The sequence below is a fragment of the Bombus affinis genome, chromosome 9 (assembly GCF_024516045.1).
Source record: "Bombus affinis isolate iyBomAffi1 chromosome 9, iyBomAffi1.2, whole genome shotgun sequence".
Lineage (NCBI taxonomy): Eukaryota > Metazoa > Arthropoda > Insecta > Hymenoptera > Apidae > Bombus > Bombus affinis.
Window position 1 is genome coordinate 9,843,845 of NC_066352.1, and position 19,043 is coordinate 9,862,887.

A 19,043-nucleotide genomic window follows, 5' to 3' on the forward strand; every position below is an offset into this window, starting at 1 on the left:
ATCTCTGCAAACATTCCGGAAAGTCATCGGGGGAAACTCTTTTCTTTTGGTCAAGAGCGACAGCCTTTTTAAAGATGTGGAAGTGGTGTAGAATTCAAAACCCTGACTAGAGTTCCTAGACTAAGGTAGCTATTCTTCGAGATGGTTATGGATAATCTTGCTAATGAAATGAAAGGAAACCTCACACTTGCAACGTTCCTCTTTTAAAATGAGTGCAACAAATTCTAGTAATTAGTATAGCCTGGATGTATATACAATATGATAGTGAGCGCATATGTCTGTGCGAAAATTTGCAATCGAATTGCGCAATTTTTATAGAAGATATCGTATCTTAATCAACAATAGACAATGGAAAGATTATATCTTTGAGTGTCGTTATCATATCAATCTCTTCGCATCGTTTTTTTTTTTTTTTAAATAAGTCTCTTCATATTTATATAATATCTTTTGATATCAATAATTTTCAATTTCATCGATAACGTGCCGACAACAAAAACATACGATACCTTGTTAAAATCAAGCGTTTATCTGACAGTTTGATTGATCCACGACTGCAACATTATTTTGTCACGGTTGAATCAAAATTAAAAGGAAACGTTACACTGTCGAATGAAGTAGCGTCGGAAGCATGCAAATGTTGGTACCATATTATGAATACGGCCTCTCTGAATGGGAGACGTCGCCTATCGTGTCTAAATTAATTGGAGAATGAAGTTCAGCCAAGCGTGATCCGCTCACGATATCGTCGGTCAATATCGAAACGGCGAGGCATCGAAGTGCAAAGGTCGACGATCGCTCGGACTTTGCGATAGCGGATGCCGATAGATCATCGTGATTATTGTCGAATGACGTGACACATGTTATTTCCCATTTTTTACTCTTTTTCGCGTAAACCTAGATAAGGATAAAATCATTCCTTGATAGATTTATTTCACTTTCTTCCTATTGATATTAACGCTAGAATTGCCAACAATAGAAACATAAAACTTGTACGAAACGGAACAAAATGAAAGGTTTATGAAGAAATAAATAATGCACAGGGAAAACAAGCATTTTATTCTTCGGCATACTTCACGGATACAATTCGGATTCTCAGAAATAACGAATTGGTAGTTTTTTATGAAAGTGATTTTTCCAGTGACGCCAACTGATCCCTGATATCAAACAACGGGCAACAATATTTCACGAGGGATTCTCCGGATTTCTGTTACACGACGGGTCTTTTGAAAAGTTGAGTCATCGGGTAAACACGAGTTAGTCAGAGGAAAATGCGAATTCAAAGGTGACGAGTTTCACCCCTTGGAGATTAGGATGAAACTCGGAGGAATGAAAAACGGGCAAGACTTTCCCCCGGCGTCTGTGTTGTCAAAGAAGCCGCTGGCCGATCGTAAAACACGGGCTTGCGCATTTCCTTCACCTTCCACGAGCAACGGCAACGATTCCCAACTTTTCCCAACGAAGACACGTCTTCCTGCTCTAAATTCTTCGGTCGAGTATAACACAATTTCCCAATTCCGCTTGAATCGATACAAATTCGCAACGATGCTTGCAACTTATACCTGTGGAAGAGATAAAGGTAGAAATACGAAACTTCAAACGACGACCGTCATCTGTTCGGTCCAAAATAACAAAAGTACCCTTAAAATTCCAATGTAAATTTGTGGCTCGTTCTTTTCTGTATTTCGTACGATATTACCAACTGTTACGGGGAAAATTGATGACACGTCTGGTTTCGTGAAATTGGAACTTTAGGAGCCAGTTGGTGGCACGGCACTGCTCGGTGAATCGTAGCTTCATTGATTGCGATGTCGTACGCCGGGTCGACGGACGCCAGAGGGGTGAGACGAGGGGTTGCGAAGTGGAACGTGCATTCAGGAACGTGTCACGCAAACTAGGCACCACGTTGACGTATTTCCATTCAAAATTTGTGTTGCAGAAACCTTAAGAAATTGCAATACTTCTATTTACGGAGGAAGACTCCTCAAAGTTTAGAATTTTATAAAGGTCGCTTTAGACGAAGACTATGTATGCTTGCCGCATTTTACATTTATCGTGATATTTAATGCATTGTTTGTTAAAAGATATTCTTAAAAAATAACTTTAACAAATAGTTATAAAAGACGAAAGGACGATATCGATGTTTTTGGACAGGGGTGCCCTAGACGATTGGCCACCATTCACGATCCGGTGGTGCGTTTGTCAGCCTTTTAACTCTTCATTCACCAGCCATTGACAATCGTAACGAAACGAATTGGTGACGGTTCTCATCGTTTTTCACCGATGGTACAGAACACGTCGCTCAACTCTGTGACCGTCCCCGTTTATCGTCGTGCAATTACGCCCACAGCGATAAATCTTGCAAATTTTTCATTCTCGGTGCTCGAGAACCAATAACGTCCACCCCAAGTCAAATTACGTTAGATTACTTGCATCAAAACCTGCATCAAAACCGAACTTCCGACATGGAACGATATTTGCAACAACAAATTTCAACCCTTGGAACTAAAATAAACCCTGAAACGGCCTTTCACCCTGAAGTGAGGTGAAACAAAAGTTGGCCGAGTCGGAAAAAGGCAAAGAACAACGTGGATCTCCGTGAAATTCCTCCGGACAAAGTTTTCCCATTAGAGACCGCTCCCCTTCTATCCGGCAGAAGAGCGGATAGGCAAACAAAACCCGTAGGAAGAGGAAACGTAAGCCGTCGAATCGTCCCTAGCTGGTCCAAAAATCATCCGTCGACCCGGCATGGATCTGCGCGCGCGCGTCGGTAACCATCTGCGCAGGAGGGAGGAACGAAGAAGTCGGCTGGTGGGGTGACGACGGTCGGGGAATATAGTCGGAGGGGTGTACGGTGGGGGTGAGCGCGAGGAATCGAGCGAACGACGCGACGCGTGATGCTCGTGCTCGCGATAGTAGTAGTCCGTCGTAACGACGTCGATGACGTCGACGGAGGGCGCTGCCGACGCGGTCCACTTAATCGCTGCTAGTAGTAGTAGTCGGTGGTGGTGGTGGGAATCGTAGTGGCGTGCGTACACGAGGCGACGCCGCGACGTGCTCGTGTGATCACGGGGGTAGGGGAGAGGCTCGACAGCGTGCGCGCCGCTTTTGCCTGGAGAGAGGAGAGGAGAAGAGAAGAGAGTAGGAGAACGTAAAGAGAGAAGGAAGGAACGAAGCAGCCGGCGACGGTGAAACGAAAGGGTGGTTCGCTAGCGGTTACAGTTTAGTCCCGTGAGTGCGTGGTGTTGCGGCGTGTGGTCACCGAATCGGCCGGTTGCGAGCGCGTTGCCTCGAACGAAACAAGATCCGCCGGCACGCTTCCGGTCTCACGGAAGCATCTATCAATCTCGGCAGGATCGTGCGTGTACTCTGGCGCGCCGCCACGCTCTCTCGTTTCTTAGAAGGGTGTGCGATCGCGCGAGCTTGTGTGTATGTGCGCGGAGGGAAAAGCGAGGGCGAGCCCGAGGGCGAAAGAGAGAGAGGGCACGTAGGTGTGTGCGCGGTGGCGGCGGTGGCGGCGGCGGCGAGGTTGGTGGCGGTAGCGGGTAGAGAGAGAGTGGTGCACGGACGTGTGGCGGTGTCGAGTCGTGGTGGATGGTGGATAGTGGCGGTTCGGGCGGTAGGTCGGATCGGTCGGTTGATCGTCGTCTTCGTCGTCGTCGTCGTCGTCATCGGCGTCGTGATCGTCGTCGTGGTCGGTGACGAGGAGAGTACGAAGACAGAAGAGGGAGAGGAGAGGGTGAGATAGATAGGGGAAGGAGAGTGGAGGCGCGAGGGAGGAAGAATATAGAGGAACGCGAACACCGAGAACGTGGAGGCGAGACGATCACGGGACCGGAGAGAAGAGACGCGAGGATGAGATCGATAAGGAGGGAGCCGAGGTGGTACGGGTTTCGCGAAACGGGAACGCCGCGGCGCGTGTAGACACACGGCTGGTAAACAGACGCGCGTAAAATACGCACGCACGCGCCCCGACCACTCTGCTCGCCCCGTGTCGGCAGAGGGTTCGCGGAAGAGAGTCGGTTCTCGCGACTGGACACCGCGACACGAACGGAGATCAGGAACTCAATCCCGTCCGAAGGATTCGCGAGACGGAGGGCGAGGGAGAGAGGAGCGATCGGAAGAGATACGGAGGAAGAGGGAAGATTAAGGAGAATATCGGTACGGTGCGCCGCTGGAGTACGGATTCGTCGCGGAAACGGGATCGTTCTCCTCTCTTTCTCTCTCCCCCTCGATCTCTATCCATCTCCACTCGATGGGCTTTGCCGGTGAAAGAAGGTCAAAGATCGATCGTCGAGTACGAGGGTCGTGACCTCACGCATACACGGGACGAGCCACGCGTGCGGCACGGCTTTCCAGCAAGAAGGTGGATCCTTGGCAAGGAATAGCAAGAGAAAGAAAGGAGAGAGAAAGAGAACTGGCTTGCCGGTGATTCGAGTTGGTTAAGGTGGATCTGTTTAACGATGAAGCCGATCGATCGCCGGACCTCTCTTCGATCGACGCGTTAGGCGTTGTCGTCAATGCTCGCCGCTCGCGGACAAACATTTTCGCGTAGAGTAGAAGAGCTGCCAAACCGATTCGGGACCACGTTGCGTGAAAAATTGCAACGGAAACGAGAATCTCGAGCGGCGGATCGGCACTCGATTGGATGGACACCGTGGCATAACAGGACGATCGAAGCGGATCATCGAGGATCGGCACACGTGCCTGAAACGCGAAACACGTCGCGTGACGCAAAGGATATGCTTGTAGCTGATCCGCGAAAAGTAACGATAGATCAACGCGAATCGCGTAGAAAAATCATAGAACGCTAGAGAAAAACGAGATTAGAAATACACGACGAAATTATTCTCGGCGCACTCGAATAAATTACTCGCGCGAAGAAAGTATCGAGAAAGATCGACCAATTTATTATCACGAGTCTTAATTATCGAGTTATCCGAGGAGCAGCGAACGTAGAGACATAGTGAGCAATCTCACGAAATCCTCCACGAGAAAGCGGAAAGAGTATTCGCGCGAACTGCGAACCATTAATCGGAGAAGAACGATTGATAGAAAGTATAGAACAGAATCGAGAAACAATGTCGCGAGATCCGTACTCGAGCGGAAGCGGAGTGGTCGGGCCAGGAGGCGGTACTCGTTCGCCCCGAAGCGGTCGTCGCGTAGGCGAGTTGCCCACTGTCGATCGTAGCCCGTCGAGAAGCTACGCGAGCGGTCGTGGCAGTCCTTTGGGTCGCAAGAGAGGCACTCGTAGCGGGAACAACTCGCCGGAGCACCTCGGATTCGGCAGCTACCATCACCATCAGCTGGGCAGTCCGTACTACTCCCGCGACGAGGACCTCGCCAGTCCCGTGATGCTCGAGGAGAGGGGCAGGAGTATGTCAACCGGGGGCGGTGGGGGCGGACATCACAGATCCAGAAGCGCCTCGAGACCCGCCATGTCCAGCTCGGCGGGCATGTCAGCGAGGTATACCAGCCTTGATCGTGCATCCGCGGGTATTCTCGATCACGATCGCGAGTTCGTACCGATACGCGATCCTCGTGAACGTAGCCGCGATCGTGGACTCTACCTGGAAGATGAGCTGTACGGTTCGAGATCGGCAAGACAGAGCCCGAATACGCACATGCTGCGTGACAGCGGTGGCTATATCGGTGAACTCCAACATCAGAACAACGATCTCCAACGAGAGCTCGGGAACCTCAAGAAGGAGCTCGAGCTGACGAACCAAAAGCTCGGCAGCTCGATGCATAGCATCAAGACCTTCTGGAGTCCCGAGCTCAAGAAGGAGAGAGCACTGAGAAAAGAAGAGAGTTCCAAGTACAGCCTGATCAACGAACAGCTGAAGTTGCTCAGCTCCGAGAATCAGGTCAGTCGAGCTGCAGATTTTTCTTTCTTGCTTTTTATAGCCGCTTTTTTACCCTTCTTTAGTGCTTCTCCCTTTTAGTCTTTCTGTTTCGTTGCCTTCTTGCCTCGATGACGGATAGTACCGCAGAGGGTTCTATGCAAAGGGTGCGTGAAGTTTTCGTCATCGCCTCTTCGGTGCGTTCTTCGTGACCCGTTTTCGATGACGCGCGTGGAATTTAGGTCAAAGTGATTAAGCTAAAACTTAACGATATCCACCGATCCGATATCCATTTCGTCGACGAATCTGCGTCGATCCTATCGTTCCTTGCGTAACGTCCCTGTCCAAATATTCGTCGACTGTTTCTGACATTTCTAAATCGAGGGGATCGACTCAACGTGTCGTGATTGCCGCTAGAAACTTATCGATCTACTTCTAATGGCCCGTTTCTTTTTTCGCCGCTTCGTATAGACACGTTTATTGATTGGCCAAAAATGCGGCGTAAAGGGGGAGCCACCGATGTACCGATTCATCCGATATTTTCTACTCGAAATCTCTCGATGATCAATCGTTCGCCATAACCTTCGATCGTTCAAACCTCATTAACTGTCAACTCAATCGTATGAACATGTCTTAAAACAAACTGTCACGTTGACAATACTCCATTGATCATTCTCAATGACGTTCGCAACAAGTCTACTTATTCTACTCCCTAATTCTTCTGCGTTTCCTTCAACGAGACGTGTACGCATTGCCTTCGAGGACGACGGATGGATCAATATGTTAGCCGTTCGCGAAGCCCGTCGCATATTTATATAATATCGTAGCCGAAGTGTAGCTTCACGAATAGATTGCCCGTCTTTCGTAAAACCCGGTATTTACTCAAAATATCGTGTTCGTCTTCGTTGAAAAGGTTTATCGAACGATCGTGAACATCGTTACGTCTGTAAAGACGTCAAGTTTCGTTCGATTACGGCAGAACGTCACGTGAGTGGCGCTATATGGCTCTTAATCGAGGCGTTTAATTCTTCGTCATTGTGCTCGTGGCTAAAGAAGAGCCGCGCGAGTTGCGGTAGTTTTTTCTGGCAAAAAATACCAGGCAAATTACGAAGCGAAAAATTCTCGTTTTGATCTTAGGTGAGAGCCCTTGGGCAAGAGAGCGTACAGAAATGAATTACAGGAATTTCCTATTTCAAAGTTTCCAAGGGAGGATAGAGATTGAAATATGAATCACACGAATCTTTCCGAATGAGGCTTTCGATGACGTAAGTCGATATTTTGCGGGTTTTTCTCGAACAAAAGTTTATAAATCGTTCACAAGTTTTTTTATTACACGTTTCCTTTTTATCTTATATATATATATTATACCCTCCATCGTTGAACGGAAAAATATACATTCTCCGGAGCTTTATTTTTGAAATGTTTACAGTATGCCTCTGATTATCGTCATGGCAGTGGCATTAACGCACTCTCACCTCCGTAAATCACGCAGAATTAAACTTTGTATATTTCTGATATTGGTGGAAAATATACGTACATATAAAACTTCTTGGCCTTTACCGCATAAACGTGTATTATTTTTGTCCGGAACAGCACCAAGAAACCTGTCAAACATGAACGATTTGCATAATTTAAGGCTACTGAAAGTATATTTACGGAATAAGGGTTAATATTCTCCGAGTAACATCTACTAAACGCTTAAATTATCGATTAACCTACGTCGATTAACCTACATAAATTGAAGATTGATGCAAATCTCTCAATCGATTATGACTTCTTGTAATAGCTCATCCCCTGTCGAATCAATCTTTCATTCGAATCAATCGAGCGTTGCGGTCGTAGCGGTATCGCGCTGTTCGTCAATCTTTCCGTCACGGTTCGTCAGCGTGGCACCAGGCATATTTTTGGCCGCGATGGCGGTGCACATGAGTCATCGGCAGCGAGAGTAGAGGAATCTCGGGGAGAGGCGGATTCTCTGGCCTTCTGCCCACGTTTGTTCCTTTTTATCCAGCGTCTGGCATCGTGGTACAACGATAGGGAGTATATATGGTTCTTACGCGGCAATGACACGCGTTCCAACATCGACCATCCTTCCCTCGGCATTGTTTTGTGCACTGCGAATGACAATCGACCATGAAGTTGCGTAATTCCGACACACCCCGGGACCACCGACATGTTTCCTACGGTTACGATGAAGGATTAGGGTATCGACGAACAAAACACCGTTGAATTCGATGGGAACGAGGAATCGACGAATCAGGTGAATGAGATTAGGCGGTTTGCGGGAGATTACGGTGGATCATGGGAAGGCATGTGGAGAATATTTTGGGTTAAGCGTCGTTCAACTTCGACCCGGTATGCTATATGCTGGAAACTAGACGTTCTGCGATTAATCGTCCAATTAAAGAAAATATATCTGCTTTGTATTAGAACTTTTAGTTTAACAGTGAAACATTCTTATCGCAACAAGTATAGCTTACATATATCGGAGATATAACATCGTTCTTATGCATTGTAAAGTAATGGGAGTAAACACAGAGTGTATCTATAGCTATTTTATTCTCCTGGCGCCATTAACATCGGGAACTTGGGAATGGAAGGTGGAAAAAATGCATTAAACGGTTGGAAAGCGGTTGAGAAGGGCGTTCGACGGGGGTGGAATTAATTTTCCTTTTCTCTGTCGGGTGGCGTACACGATTCGCGCCGTAGCTGCAACCTCGAAATTGGCGCACGTCGGAAGTGGGTCGTAAAAAAATGCAGTGGAACTTTTGCAATGCTATCGTTCCGCCAACCGATCCTTCTCTTTTTCCCTGTAGCTCTCGCGGCCTGCCGAAAAACCAAAGAGCCGCCAACCGTGGAAATTAAACTCCGTGGCTTGCGTTGCGTTTACTGCTAACGAACAATTCTTTTTCTTTCTCCTTTTTTTCTCCACCGTATTTCACGACCGAGGAGGAAGAAGGGAGCATTGTACTTGTTCGATTGACGATATTAATTTAATTTTAAACTTCGAAAAATCGTAATTCACGTCCTTTTTCGTCCTGGAAGCTGTATGTATAGCACACGATCAATTTCTTCGGTTAACCGTGGATTTGACCTTTGAAATATTAAACTTCGTGGTCGGCCATATTTCCAGAATATATCGGCGAAGGCTGATCCATGACGTTAGCGGGATTCCGTGGTATTAAAAATTTCGTGTGGAACGGAGTTTTCTGCGTTTGTTGCGAGGAATTGCCCGGAACAGCAGCCCCTCGGATCTAATTGCTCACTTGACATGGTTCTCGGTGAATGAAAAATTAGTTGCTGATGGTCTCCTCGCTACGAAGATCGTGGCGTGCTTGTCGAGGTCTGGAAGAAACGGCAAATCGGCTGGCTGTCTAATTTCGCGACGATTCGAAAGGACTATGTATAGGACGAATGCATTTTGTGCACATCCGTTGTTACACTTTTAACGAAGCTGTTCCTAAAATCACGTTTAGTATCTCGAAGTCATCATTGATCCATCGTCAGAGATCTGTACAAGCGCCCTAAAATTCAATTTGCGGTTACACCGACCTCGTATCGCGTTGTCTGTTCATCTTTCAATGGAACAACCAGCTCCGAATTGACCTGACGTCCAACGAAAACTGGGTCTTACGCCATTTGCATTCAAGAATTTGATTGCTTCGTCTGAGAACTCGACCACCAGGAAACTTCGGCTCGTGTATCGCTTTCGTGACAACTTGGTTTCTTTTAACGACTTTTATTCTACGATGTAGAGTATTCGTAGATCGTAAAAAATTGTTAATATCTCTGAATGTAGTTCTTGAACAGCCCTTTGTTTCTAACAACAAGAAATTCTACTGAGAGGATTAATTGCTCCGTTAAAGAGGCTCGACGAAACAAATTGATTCCGACGCCGGAAGAGCGAGATAAACCACGTACCATCGTTGACCAAGGGCTTCTGTTCATAATTTTAATGTCGTTGAAGTGGTCTCTCTAATGGTCGCTGTTCTTCGTGCATACCACTGCTTTCAATTCATCTCGAACGCAGCTGTCGTTCAGTGCCGTGTCTGTCGAAAGAGAACCACCGTCGCTTAACCGAATAACACGTTTCTAACTTCGTTGATAGTTAAATGGCAACTCGGCTCGAAATATTCCGACCGATTGTGCTAGTTCTATGAAAATCGAAGGAATTACAAAGAGGGAACGTGTTGCCACAGCTAACGACTTATTGTTGCGTTTCCGGTGTCAATAACGTTCCCTAACTTCTTTTCAACCTCACGGACGAAACTCTCTCTTTCTCTCACCCTCTCTGTCTCTTTCTGTTCCTCTCTGATCGCCATCCGGTTCTAGCATCTGGTCTTATAGTTGGCATTAAGTCGCTACATACATTAACAGATAAAACGGAATCGTCGTAAGTAAGTTCTACTTTAAAAAAAAAAAACGTATTTCCAATGTCCTCGTTAGCTTTCCTTTTACTAGCGGCTCCTCTGTCGTCGATGCTTTCGTATTGAATACCAGGGGGATTTTGAAACGTTTGCCGCGTAAACACGGGACAATATCATCTGGAAATGGAGATTCGCTCTGGGAACATTATCATGCCCACTGAATCGCTCTTTCCCGTTTTTGCTATGGCAATTCCGTCTATGTAATGCTCTCGGTTATATTTTCCTTTTGCTTTGCTGCTGCGCCACGTTAAACAGCCGTTCAAATCTTTTATCGATTTTCTACGATGAAACGATTCGATGTATAGATTCTATGATTGAATATAACGAAAACCGGATCGAGCTGATTATCAAGCATTGTTGAATATAAACAGTTTAGCGAGAAGTATTTGAGAAAAGGAAATATTCCAGTAAACTTCTCTTTTCCCGGAATCGATAACCCAGAAACCCGAATTATTTTTGTGTCTAAGCCTGAATTAGGTGGCTCGACTCGTGGAAACTGCCGTGCTATTTTTTCGCTTTTTCTGACTCCCCTTTTAACGGCTTAAACGATCGCTTTAGAATCTACAGGCCATTCTACTCTCAGTCGATCCTCTTAGATCTTAGAACCTTACAGAATATATTTCTTTGATCGTAGAGTTCTAAAAGACGGAAGTATCGTATGCAAAGTTAATATTCCAAGAGACAGTATCTCGAGTTTCTACGCGACAAAACAATTGTACTCTGGCGTTCAGACGGGTGTCGTTGGTGAATGTGGCGTACAGGTCCGCGTAAAGTGCGGCGCACACGTCCGTCTATATCGATCGGCCTAAATATATCGAGGCGGATTATTAGCGAGAACCTATGCCACGCGGTCTAACTATGGCACGACCGCATTGTTCCACGGGGTTACAGAGTAAACGTGTCTCTCGTGGTCTTCTAAAATGAATCGATCGATCCGGCCCAAGACCCTCGCGCTCTCATCTATAGTTGTTTCTACCGATAACGTTGTTTACCCGACGTTTAATCGCATTTACCAACCATTACAGGGTATACTTGCAAGAATATAATTTCTATCCTATAATAGGAAAGTTCCGAATACGTCAAGAGTTCGAGGCACCCGCAAGTTTAAAAGTGGCCTAACTCGTCAATTTTTTATTTGCATCGTCGATACGTTATCGATAACCTGTTCGAAACATCGGGATGTAACATGCTCGGGCTTTTTATGGAAAACTACAGACATTCTCCCAACTATGTTTCACCACCTGACGCCAACAGTTTCCAACACAGAGTATTGGTACAACGTAATATCCTTTGAACAAAGAAACTTTAATATTTGCGAGGCTGGCCTCGGTATTTCAACTGTTGTTTCGGGAAACTTTCCCCGCTGAATCTAACTTTACCATGTTTGATCGCGAGTGTCGATCTTGCTACGAGTTCTCATCATTTCGATCTTCCTTAGCGACGTTGAGAATCGTCCGCTTGAAAATTCTCACTCGTTACGCAAAAAAATATCACTGATTGCAATTTACCGATTGTAGGACGCGCCTGCGTTCTACTCTTCGAACGGTCGTTTTCATTTGCAGCTATGTTGAATTCATTGCTGCACGAGCTGACGTACGTATATAATCTTTCCGTACTGGTTGTGTGTTATCTCGGTAACCCTCTATAAATCATGCTTTGAAGGCATGTGCGCACTAGCTGCGGCTTTAATGAGGAAGTGACTTCCAACGTGTCACTCTCCGTTATTTGTACACGACCAGGCGTCACGATGGCTTACTTAGACGTTTGCCCGCCCCTCCGCCTCTCTCTTCTGTTTCTCCAGCGTGCACCAAAATTATTGCGCTACAACCAACTGAATGCTTCGCGTTTCTGTTCGAATCACGAACATATATATGATTCTAACTATACATAACAACATATATCTACCATTTAAAATAAGGGACAGAATATATTGTATCATAGAATTTGTATGTTCTTCTTAGTTCTTCAAGTTCGTGTTTAAATTTGCAAGAGAAGAATTGTTTCAAGATCGAAATCTAAAATTAAAAAAAAATATAAGAAAATATATACGTACGATGGCATAATAGATGGGTATATTTAGAAGCTTCAATCTATTCTCGATTACCAACTATTTTCACAGACAGTACGACGAAAGGATAGGTACGACTAAAACGGCGCTACGACGATAAGGCGAATTAATCCTCGATATCGATTCCGTAATCTATGTCAGATTACTTAATGGGATGACCCCCGCGGCTATTTCCGTGTATGTCAGCTATCGAAGTTCATCAGACATAAGCACACATGTTTAAAAAATCGATGTGCTGTTGCGATCTATACACGCAAGGACTGGTGTATTTTTTTCCTCTCTCTTCTTTTTTCAAACATCGAAGTCGATTTAGAAACGATGTAAATGCATCGGGCTTAATGCTTGACAACATGCCAGCAGTCTGATAACAAACGTTGCCATCGTTTTTCGATCCATTAAAAATTCTATATGTCGTCTTGGAGTGTTTTAAGCCTTAAAAACTGTTGCAAATTTCACGCTCGTTTATTCTGAAAATTATCCTACGTGTCCCGTTTCAATTATTTCCCTTCCTTTTCTTTCCTCTCTTCGTTTTTTCTTTTGGCAAACGGTAGACAAAACGAAGGACCAACATGTGGCGCGATAAGATAGACGCAGCTGAAACTTTTTCATCGTTCGCCAGGCTGCGACAGCTTTTGCGCGATTCATGAGTTAGGTTTTTTCCAATAACGCGAACCGTGTGCAATTCCATCGACAGGGGAACGAGGTTATTTCTGCTTCGGCGCGAAGCTTTTTTGGTTATTATAGCCGCGTCGAATGATTTCGACTTTTAAACGCCACTCGATCGATCCACGAAGAGAGACATCCGTTTACACGCTTTCGGTAAAATCGTAGAAAATATCCTACGATAACGTTCTGCAAAATAAATATTATATTGCAAGCGATATACACGGTGATACAAAGTATACGATGGCAAATATTAAAAACATACAGACACAAAAAAACATATATCGAAAGAGGAGAAAATGTTGTAAACCAAACTGATCAGTGAAAAAATATTACGAAACTCTCGTGTTAAATGTTAACGTTGAACATCTTCGATCGAACCAGTGAACCACGTGATCACAAGATCGAATCGGATCCTTTTGCTTCTCCTGATAATTTTTATTCAGATATCGAAAACTAGAGTCATAGCGCTTCTGCGACGTTCTGTTTCCAGTATAAATCATCGAGCATTCTTCGACCAGCGAATGCACTCGTTCGGTCGAAAACACGATACCGAAACGTACACGGGATATCGGACTTCTCGCGATAAGAAGGATCGACGAGTATCGTCGATCTGCACGAACGTCGACCGATTTTTGCTCGTACAGCCACGATCCGCCGGTCAGATACGGTTCCAGCAAGACCATTTTCCAACGGCTAACATAATTACCGTTGCCACGCGTGATGCATGACTACCATTTCTCGGGTGTAGCCGCGAAACGACGATTCAGTCTCGCCGGTCGACTCGCAGGATCGAAGATAAAACGAACCATCGGTGCGTGCTTGTTCCTCGTTTATTTCCTGCACCAGTTGCGAAAGGATTGATTTTATTTTAGTTTTATTTCATCCGGAAGATTGTCAACATGGCATACATAGCGTTACAACATATAAATTGCGTTAATCGTCCACAATTAATTTAATGCATTGTACTAAATGTAATTATACTTTAAGCTTAAAACGAAATGTTTAATCACGTTACTTTATAAATAATAAATAATAATCCGTTATAATTTGAATTTATTTAACGAATATAGTAAAAAGTGATTACTTGAAATGAGTACTTTTTAACTTTAGCCAGTCGCGTGTATCGAGACTTGGGTGCAAAATAAGAAGACGAAGAGAGAGAGAGAAAGAGAGAGAGAGGAAGAGATGCTGATGACGGAGCAGAAGCAGAGGCGTTATCGAGCGACAGGAACTCACCCCTACCAACTTCCACTCTCTCTCTCTCTATCTCTCTCTCTCTCTCTCTCTCTCTCTCTCTCTCTTTCTTCCTCTCTCTCTACCGCTCTCTCTCTCTCTAGTTGTCATTCCCTCGTTTTCCGTCGTCGTTTCTCTCGTGCTCACTTTCGACTCTCTTCCTGCTTTTCTCACGTTTGTTCTCTTCCATTTTCCTTCTTCCAAACTCACTACTAATCCACCGTGTTTCCAGCCTTTCTGTTTCATTCTTTGTCCTTTCTTCTCCGTTCATCTTCTTTCCCCCGAACCGTAGTATCGCCCCCAACACCTTATCTGTGTTTTCTCCTGTCTTTTCTGGTTACTATATCTATTCTCTCTAACCCTCTGTTCTTCTTGCTTTCTCGCTCCTTCGTTCCTCTCTTACTCGCTCGCCTTATGTATTCCCCCTTTTCATTTTTCTTTCTTACCCAGACGTTTCCGGTCTTTCTCGTTCTCTTTCCGCATTTCTACGTGACCCTATTTCTATCCCCTTCTTGCCAACAACCTCTTTTCCTTTGTCATTGGCTTCACGAACCTCCCCATCTCCTCGTCTCATCGGTTTTTACCTCCGTCCTACTGATCCCCATCGCGTCTGTCTCATCAAATACGTGTACTACGACTTCCAGGGGTTGCATTCGTTTCTTGAATCACTTGGACGCCGTATGGAATTTTCTCTCTAGCTGGCGGAAAAATCGAACGTAGTTACCTTTTTTCGAGGTCGTGGCATACCACTGTCCTCTACCGTTTTCTCTACCGAGGAATTCATTCGTTAGATCGACCAAACCTTACACCCTCGTTAAGCTTTACCGAATCGAAATAGTTTGACGCCCCGAGGTATCGTGTAATTTCCTGCTTGCGAGCAACCAGGTGTTTGGTCCACGTTAGATGGAACCGAAATGGAGCGCTGATCAATCGTTCATCGTAAAACCAACAGTGTCTACTTCTACGTAAGAAACATTCGAGCAATGAAATATTTTAAAAAACGATGGACTTGTTGAATCGCTGCGTGATCAAGATGTTAACCGTGTAAAAATAAGTTCAAGGAAGATTAACTACTTAGAGTCGGAGGAACGGAGTAGTACTTAAGTCATCGAATAGGTGGGTCGTTTCGAGGGCGGAGTTAATCTGCGCGCCGATCTAATCTAACTAAACTAAATGGAATTAAACGAGACGGAGCTACGTTAGACGCAAGTAACGAGCCGCTCGAAATAATTGTCTTTCGCGATTACCGAAGCCATCCGTGCGTCGTGAACACGTCCCACGTACTTGACACGCGTTTTGTCTTCTTTACCTTCATTTTCAAACGAGACGAGTGACTTAATTCGTCGCTTAACACGTCCCAACTGTTTATTTCGTTGTAATCTCGCGTTACTCTAACGTTTCTAACTGCCCGAAAGTCTCAGTTCTGGACTATTCGATTTCCATCCAGGGTTCCAATTTTCCATCAAAAGAACACGTAGATCCGAACGTGAATGAAGTCGAAACTTCATGGACCCTGGGACAAAACGCGCCAAACAAGATCAGGCAAACTAGTCCGAAACTACCTTTCATTGCACCATGTCTCGCCATGTCTGACGAAGTCACGATTTACAGACGTCTTAATTGCTCGAAGTTGGTCGAGGAACGCCTGTTGAGAAACGACCCGAACCACGGAAGTGTTTCGTTGTTCCATCCGTCTTTGCTTGCTGGAAAACCAGGTAGGGTCGTTTAAACCGAAACGGATTTCAGGATACGCGAACGACAAAGGCACTCACGGTCGATCGATAACAACCCCGTTGACTTGGACAAAGGGAGGGAGGTCGAGGGGTATTGGCGAGTTACAGAGGGAAGCAGAGACACTTTGATGGAAGACTTTTTCACGGCAGAACGGGTCGCGGTCGTCTAAGGCAAGGCTTGCCCCAGTGGATCGTTAAAAGCCCCGTTAGGAGAAGTTTCTCAAACTTTTGTAACTCGAAACTCCCTACTATCTATATTCGATTTTTTTTTCTTTTTTTATGAATGGATATCAGTTTCCCTTGTCCATCGCCATGCTCCGTGATATTTTCTTCGGTTCAGTAGACTTATCTGAAACCGCATGTTTTTGAAATTTAAAATACTACAGTTGATTGCTGGGTTCTTCGTTTATTTTTACTTCAGCTACTTCTAAGAGATAGCTCTTTGTCATTTATACTTCCGGATATCTTTTTAATCAATTTAATTAATTAAGAAAGCACTAGATTATTCAGTCACAGGTTTGATATTGTTTGATATCGATCGTATTACGTTGACAGATAATTTTCAAGTATAATGTTAACAGTATCGGGTATCGTTAATTAGGTAATGATAATGTGCGCTCTGTTTTAGTTTTTCACGCGAGAGATACTCACTAGCCAGGTTCCATGGAAATTAAGCGACATTCGACACGAACCGGAATCTTTTCAGTTTGATAAAACTTGGTTAGCACTGTAAAATTGGCGAAATCTGAACAAAGAAGCTCTCTCTTCTTGATTTTTCTTTAATCTTTTGCTGGGAGTGATTCATGGACTCGTCGAGCCGTGTAGAACCCGATATTACAACGCAAACGTAGAAACCACTCTCTGGTTTCTTGGGGTCGTTGTACCATAGATCGATCTTCCGGCGAGAAACGAGGTTTGCCAAGCGAGGTTGGCGTAAAGGCAGTTTCGTCTGGCACGAAACGTTGATCGTTTCTTTCGTAACGTGGTTATCTTGCTGTTGTGACCGGTTCACGATCTCTCGACGCCTTAAGAGATCGAATACAGCTGAGCTTTCACAGGCAGAAACCACGAACGACTGAAAATCCGAAAATTCTACTCGAGATGTCTCGTGCGCGTCTTTCAGTGACCACTTTACGCTTCTTTAAGCATCGAGTTTTCAGATTTATGTTACCTTTTAACTGGGACTCTAGGAAGGGAAAGACTGAAGAGACAGGGAGATTATTTTTATCATAAGCTTGGCACAATGGCGAGAATTATGGTTTTATTCACGTGAACGTATACATAACTTATGTCAGGTTTCATCCCTTCTCTCTATATCTATGCATTGATTTTTCCCCGCTGACCCCATAAAAACTTTTCCCTCGAAGCATCTTTATTGGCCATTTGTAACGGAACCATGCAACCGTCGAAGCCATCACTCTCCAGCTCTCCAAATCACACAGTAAGTCACACGCAATTTTAATTTCTTATTCCGTAAATCACATACTTTCCTTTCTTATAAAACCTTCTTCCGATAAATGTTACTTTTTATTTACGTGTCATTAAATTTTACGTGCTGTTATATCAAAGTCTACTTTCGTCTCAGTAGCATCGATAACCTTCCCCTCAAAATCGATTAACGTCGCAACGTGTATCGAAATTCAACGATCGTATTCGTAAATTTATCGTCGAAGTAGAAGATAAGTTTCGTCGTCTTATCTTTGGGTGAAAGATCCGAATCGGTCCTAGGATGTCGCTAATGCCGGTATCAGTATCATAATGGCCGGTTTAAATGGAGCACGGTGACCCACATACGAATTCGGAATGGGGTCAGAGAAAATCGTGGGATTTAGGTCAGGGGAATTTACATCGTCGGGACCCGTGCAGTTTTACGTTGTCCTTCGTGTTTGACGTCATCGATTTCTACACGCGTCACCCGTTGCATCGTGGGAATTTTATTGTTACGAGGGAAAAACGAGAAAAGGAGAAGAACGAGCCCACAATGCGAAAAATAAGGTGGAGCTTCATTGAACGCTTTGTTCGAGACGAATCACGACAGGATGTTTGAATAATCTACGATAGTAGCGGAAGAATAGGAGGTGAACTTAGACAGAGGCTCGATTTGATTTATCATTTATTTACCATCGAACGATCGATCGATACGAGACCTTTCTACTTTTATTCGATGTCACTTATCGTTCTATGATACTTTGTTCCTCTTTCGATCGTTCCAACCTTCTTCAAAGTTTCTAAAAAAAAAAAAAAGAAAAAATTGTTATGCGACTATAAAGTACGAATAAACTCCACTTTAGCTTGATTTATTTCGCAAAAAGTTCGCGTTCCGCGCGAAAGTTCCCGGAGAGACATATCGATCGTGTCTTATCGTGTTTTATGAACACGAAAAAAAGGTTACAGGTTACTGGCTTAGTCTTGGTAACTTTGTTATTTAACAATTATGATAACCTAAACATATTACGCCGTTAGCTGGTCCGCGCATATACGGCTTGCATATCTAATCCCATGCTATTTACGATGACAGAGGCATTAAAAAAGAAAGATGAAAAATATTTAAGCGACATGCACGAGGTAACGGGAGCCCGGAAGAGATCGATCTATCGTGCAACGACCCCCTCGGAAAAATCAAAGAGTTGCCTGTATAACTTTGTTTCTTGGTAAAAGCACGCCACATTTTGCGACCTATTTCGTGTTCCCTTCTCGGAAAGCTCATTATCGCATGTTCATGGAAGATTCTCCCAGAAGCTTCTTTCTTGCCCGTTTATTTTATTATTACGATAAAAATTTATGACAAAACAACACCGATAAGAACGTTTTAATTAAAGTCATAAACATTTTGAAGATTTTCTTAACACTTCTCTCCCGTTCCTTTTTTTTAATACGACATTTAGATGCTGAATTATGAACCAATCGTTTCTATGAAAAATCGATAAAAGACTCATTAGCAGATTGCACGTGTTTAGATATTTATGGGTTTAAAGACACATGAACGTACAGAATGCACGCAACATGCAAGAATACATAAAATATGAGAAAGTAAACTGGTTGTAATATTTAACAAGCGAAGCAATTTCCCATTTAG

At 44.4% G+C, this 19,043-nt stretch overlaps 1 protein-coding gene and 1 long non-coding RNA gene across 9 annotated transcripts in view; one reads left to right on the plus strand and one right to left on the minus strand.

Annotated features, from left to right (window-relative positions):
- Window positions 1–1,035: 1,035 nt before the first annotated feature.
- On the minus strand, window positions 1,036–5,210 carry LOC126920624 (uncharacterized). Its single transcript, XR_007712019.1, has 3 exons — window positions 5,097–5,210; window positions 1,638–1,940; window positions 1,036–1,559 (listed from the first exon to the last, which is right to left on the minus strand). It is a non-coding gene; the product is annotated as an uncharacterized LOC126920624 (long non-coding RNA).
- Window positions 2,891–19,043, plus strand: part of LOC126920601 (trichohyalin) — a 68,628-nt gene continuing 52,475 nt past the window's right edge. For 3 of the 8 annotated variants that reach the window (XM_050731220.1, XM_050731221.1, XM_050731224.1), the window contains exon 1: window positions 2,894–5,864. In XM_050731220.1, coding sequence (XP_050587177.1) covers window positions 5,079–5,864 — 786 coding nt within the window. In that variant the 5' untranslated portion in view covers window positions 2,894–5,078. Of the gene's footprint in view, window positions 5,865–19,043 lie in introns of all 8 variants that reach the window. The other 5 variants (XM_050731216.1, XM_050731217.1, XM_050731222.1 and 2 more) reach the window with 3 other exon arrangements.